The sequence below is a fragment of the Mizuhopecten yessoensis genome, unplaced genomic scaffold (genome assembly GCF_002113885.1).
Source record: "Mizuhopecten yessoensis strain PY_sf001 unplaced genomic scaffold, ASM211388v2 scaffold716321, whole genome shotgun sequence".
In the NCBI taxonomy this organism is placed as follows: Eukaryota; Metazoa; Mollusca; class Bivalvia; order Pectinida; family Pectinidae; genus Mizuhopecten; species Mizuhopecten yessoensis.
This window is the reverse complement of record NW_018480058.1, coordinates 129,174-134,628: the sequence shown is the minus strand read 5'-3', so window position 1 is coordinate 134,628 and position 5,455 is coordinate 129,174. Positions and strand designations below refer to the sequence as shown.

Here is a 5,455-nt window from a genome sequence, read left to right as displayed (position 1 = left end):
CCCCCCCAAAAAAAACCCCCAGGTATGCTAAGGCCCAAAGATAGCACACTGTCGAAACCATATATATGACAGCAGGTCCCGGGGTATTTTCAAGTTCAAACCAATGTATTGGTGTTATTAATATGCATGTCACAGGCACGTGTTTATAGAAGTACAAATGTTGTTTACTAGGTCGCGAAGCGGTCAAACTGTAACAATATTTAACAGTGATTAACCAATCATAGCAATGTACCACACTGCCAGGAATTCTGAATCAGGTATTAAGTATACAACATTGCCAAAATAGTCAAAGGGGAACCCAATATACTTCATTTTCCAAAATAGTAAATAAGATACCAAATGAATTGCAATGCCGGCAAAGGAACTTAAATATACTTTACTGCCAAAGTTACTTACCCAATGAAGTACCAATTAAGTACCCAATTAAGTACCCAATAAACAACAATGCCAATAATTAAAAAGACACATCGAGATACCAAACTGTCAAAAGAGTTTACCAGCTACTCCAAATATACCACGACGAAAGCATTTCTTATATTTTACTAAACGCTTTTAATCATATTTTCCAGCCTGAAAATGTGGCTTTTCCATGAAAGGTATCACTGACGATGCCTCCGAGGTTTGTTCCAGTAACCCGAACGAGCACGAGATCTCCCTGATTCAGTCGGAGAACAACGATCGCCGTTGTTTGATGTATGTCAGTGATATCTTCCGAATCTGTATCGGAATTTCCCATAACTACCCCGTTCACCACAAGACTGGTGTGTATGACACTATGAATGGCAGACAGAACTTTCCATGTCATGACATACGTCCCGGACACTGGTACTGTATAGATACCATCATGTTGGTTGTAGCCATTTCCTTGGTCAAGTGCCTCCTCGTCAAACATAATTGTAATACCATTCGCTAAGGTCCTTGGAGAGGACATTTTCGTGTGGAATGCCACGGTAGGCGTAGGGGCAACACCTTAGGAATACAAAAAAATCATATAGAAGAAAGAATAATATCTAGTTCTAAACATGTGAAAAAATACAGGAATAGACGAGAAAGGAACGAGAGTAACCCTAAGTCTCTAAAAGGTTTTAACATAACTGGTTTGTGTAGGTCATTGTATCAAAACCACTGATATAGTTTAACAGATGATGCGGATGGCACGAGTTTGTGCGAAAATACGTCCATGACGTCACAGGCTTATTTGAATATTTATTATACCGGAATTCAGTTAATTATATGGATACAAGGTGAAAAGAAAATATATATACCAGAACGTCGTTAAATCATATTGTTTTATAAGCAAACATTAACGTTCTGCGGTGGACGAGGGGAGTTATCTCCCGATACATAGCTAACCAGTGACAAAACCGGTAGAATGTCAGGACAACTGTCTGGGTAAGAATTTTTAGTTTTTACTTAGCAGTGATATAAATCTATTCATTTTGCACACATCTACATGCATATCAAAATATTTATATATAAAACAAAACACGAAGACTAGAATTTGCTGGCGCTTTCATCCATCTTGGGGCTTTTCATGCGATTTGAATTTATTTGTGACGTCATAAATGCAGTACACATACTTAAGACGTCAAAAATAATGACGTCATAAACAAAGTACACCTAATGCAGACGTCTTCAAATTGCGACATCTTAAAAATATTAAATGAATGTACTTACGTTAAATGCGTCAATGAAATAAAAATAAAAAATATTTATATATAGGTCTCATTAGTGGTGCTGGATCCGAACAAACAAACGTTCGTTGGATACGTATTACTTAAATCTATATATAAGCAGAGAAGTAATATCGACAGTGCAGAGAAAGGAATTGGTCAAATTTTCGGGGCAATCCGACCCTTTCTCAGGACAGAAACATGAACACTTACATTAATATCTAACAAAGACAAACAGTCACTTTGAAACAATATAAACATCACATACATAGTCAAAATAACTATCATAACTTCGAAGTCGTATCTGTTTGACATAATTTGGGTGATATTTGATATAGAAATACATACGTCTGTATCTCCTCAGTGTTTCACGTTCGACGCCCCTTCTACTTCCATCAAGGCGGTCAACCTTAATGTCCTTGTCGTCGTGCCTGACAGTTTTTGAAATGTTTGTATGTGTTGTATTATCTCCCTTGAACTTTTGCAGCCCCGCATTATTCTCTGGTCTAGCTACTGTTGGGCTGTTTTCAATGTCAACATTGAGTTCCATTTCTTCAACATCTTTACCTTCGAATTCATCTGTGAAGGCAGATTTGTATTTGTTGAGTATATTTGTGTTTTGTATCAGCATCGTCATATCACGTTTAAGCTGTGCCATTTCCGAGTTCTTCTTCTCTATTTCAATGTCTAGCTTTGCTTCAAGAAGACTAATTCTTTCGTCCTTTTCAGTAAGCAGGCTCTCCAGTTTAGCGACTTTATTGTCATAAGTGGCTACAAAGTCCGTCCATCGCTGAAACATGTCATCAGCAGAAAGAGCTGCACCGTTAATTTCACAAATGCTGCCGAAGAGCCAGAGTACTATTACAAGCCGGGCAGACATTGTTGACCACTGTCGTGTCCTAGTCGTTCTAAACGTCGGCTAATATACGTATATACATACCCTCAGGATACTCTCAACAAGTATTGACAATGTGAGGTATCTTTCGAAAGTCTTTTAAATCCAAGCTTCGTGTTAAATATGTTAGCTGCAGAGGAATGAATTTTCGGTCAGTCTAACGTGATATGCTATTAGTTACAAAAGGAACGGAAGAGCATTACATATCGGTCAGGTGTACGTCCTTTTTGTTTTGGTTACAACGGAATGGGAGTACATGGATTTTCAGATAGACTTCGGATTGATAAAGGTCACGCAAAATACTAGAACAGTTATGTAATATTTATGTGATACTTCATATTTGTATCATTTTCTACTAATATCATTTTCTACTAATATCTTTTTCTACTCAGATTTGTATTTGTTGAGTATATTTACATCATCATGTTACTTTTAAGCTGTGCTCTTTCCGAATTCTTTTCTATTTCAATATCTAGTTTTGCTTCAAGCAGACTAATTCTGTTATCCTTTTCAGTTAGCAGGCTTTCCAGGTTGGCGACTTTATTGTCAAAAGAGGTTTGGAAGTCCGCCCATTGCTGCGACATGTCATGTTAGTTGTTCTAAAGGTGCGCGTGTACACGTTTACCCTCATGATACTCTCAATAAGTCTTGACAATGTAAAACATCTTTTGAAAATCTTTAGAATTAAGGCTTCGTGATAAATATGTTGGCTGCAGAGGAATGAATTTTCGGTCAGTCTAACGTGATATGCTATTAGTTACAATAGGAACAGAAGGGCATTACATATCGGCCATGTGTACGTGCTTTTTGTTACAACGGAACGATAGTACATGGATAATCAGATAGACTTGAACTGATAAAGGTCACGCAAAATACTAGAACAGTTATGTACTATTTATGTGATATTCCATATTCATATTATTTACTGCTCAATTGCAATACAATCAATGAATACAGTTTTTGTAATTCAATATATCTTTCTGTCTCATATAACTGTTCCTCCGTAAGACCAGGACAGTTTATCACTATTTCCATAGTAAGCACATCTAAACAATGATTTACATCAAATCAACATTACAATAGGTCAATTTTACGTAACATATCATTCACTTCAAATTAATGGTTCATCACGTGATCAAATGTAAATCCTATTAATCCTATATCATCACTGAGGAGTATGCACATACGTGATGTTGATACTACACAGTTTGAAACAGAAATAGTCAGATAGCGTGTACCAGTATAAATGGTCGAGCATTCTGTAACAGATATTTCCAGTTTTATGGTCAATATGATACGGAAAGAGTCTATAACATTTTGATCAGTGTCAGTGTGTTTCTCGGTCACAGATCTACCAACATGTCCGCCAATGTGATGGTCATCCTTCTGCTCGTTTGTATATCTGGAAAACTAGATGGAGCAGTTCTTCATTCCACTGAGCAGTCACAACAATGGCGGGACTTCGTAGCCACTGTGGATCAGAAATTAACCACAATGGAACGTCAACTGACGGAGAAAGATGTCCGAATAAGCGAACTGAAAAAACCCACTAGAAAATCATATTGCAGTCTTTACCAAATTCAGAGGAAGAACTTCAATCAACTGAAACAGCAGTTGACGTCACTTACAAAGAAAGAACCTGAAATAATTACGGCTTCACGAGATCTTGGAAAACGTGTGTCTGATTTGTAGTACAGACATTGATGCAGATCTTGTAAATGGTGGGGAAAGCCGTGAGAACAGAGTTAACTAATTAACTAACGGGGAAGCACAAGCAGGGTTTGTGTCCAAACGGAATAACAACACCTATGATGACCTTTCACACAACGATGTCGCCCTCAATGACAGCATCTCTACCGAAGTCTCGTCTGACGAGATTAAACATAAGGATCGAACACTGGCAACAAGTCAGATAAGCATGTATTTCTTGATCCATGTATGACCTATACCTACTTTGTTAGTCTGTTAAATTATTTATCATTATTTTCCCAATTTTATCCAAAAATAAACAACTTTTAATCCCCACTAACCAATCGATAAACTACTCAGATTAATATGCATCGACCGATCCATTCTGGACAAGTAATTTTCTAACGTGCACCACGTGTATGCCTTGGTATATGATCATTATATCATGTAAAATAAAATACATGATGCATTTAAACGTACAATTTCCTTTTTTGAGATGCTTTCACAGTGTTTAAGTTAATCGCGTATTCCAAAGAGTCATTTGCATTATTGTACAGCTCTTGTTGTCTTTGGACTGAGCCAGGGGGTCACCTGTTTATACGCGTGCGCCATAATAAGAATGGCTTTATGTTCAGCAGTTTTGAACACAGTGCAAAGTCTACCTTTTCTGGATGGAAATTATACTTAAGTAAATGACTAGGAGTTTAATATTATCAATGAAATGGTAAACAAATTGACAGGTTGTTTAAATATAATTTAAAATAATGTGGTTCCAATTATAGTGAATAACTTAAAATAATGTGGTTCCAATTATAGTGAATAACTAATAATAATGTGGTTCCAATTATAGTGAATAACTAATAATAATGTGGTTCCAATTATAGTGAATAACTAATAATAATGGGTTAAGGCAACCCGCTTTTCATTGATTTAATGAATAGTTGAAACTTTAACACTACATCATTTCAAAATATAACGATAACGACTAAAGCGATTAAGAGTAATTTTACAAATTATATAGGGCGCCATATTAATGTTGTATATTATTATTATTATTATTATTATTATGAAAGGGAGGAGAACTTATCGTACTTAAAACATTATATCAGAGGAAGATTTGGCTGCTGTAGCAGACCAGGACATAAACTGTAGGACACATTTCCAAAAAGTAATAATTTGTCAACAGCATCGCAGGTGA

General features: G+C 36.3%; 1 protein-coding gene across 1 annotated transcript; it reads right to left on the bottom strand.

Moving 5' to 3' along the window:
* Positions 1-189: 189 nt before the first annotated feature.
* LOC110443031 lies at positions 190-2,628 on the bottom strand. The gene is made up of 2 exons (XM_021486979.1): positions 2,022-2,628; positions 190-969 (listed from the first exon to the last, which is right to left on the bottom strand). The coding sequence occupies exons 1-2, from the start codon at positions 2,551-2,553 to the stop codon at positions 557-559; spliced, it is 945 nt and encodes a 314-aa protein (XP_021342654.1). The 5' UTR covers positions 2,554-2,628; the 3' UTR covers positions 190-556.
* Positions 2,629-5,455: the final 2,827 nt, after the last annotated feature.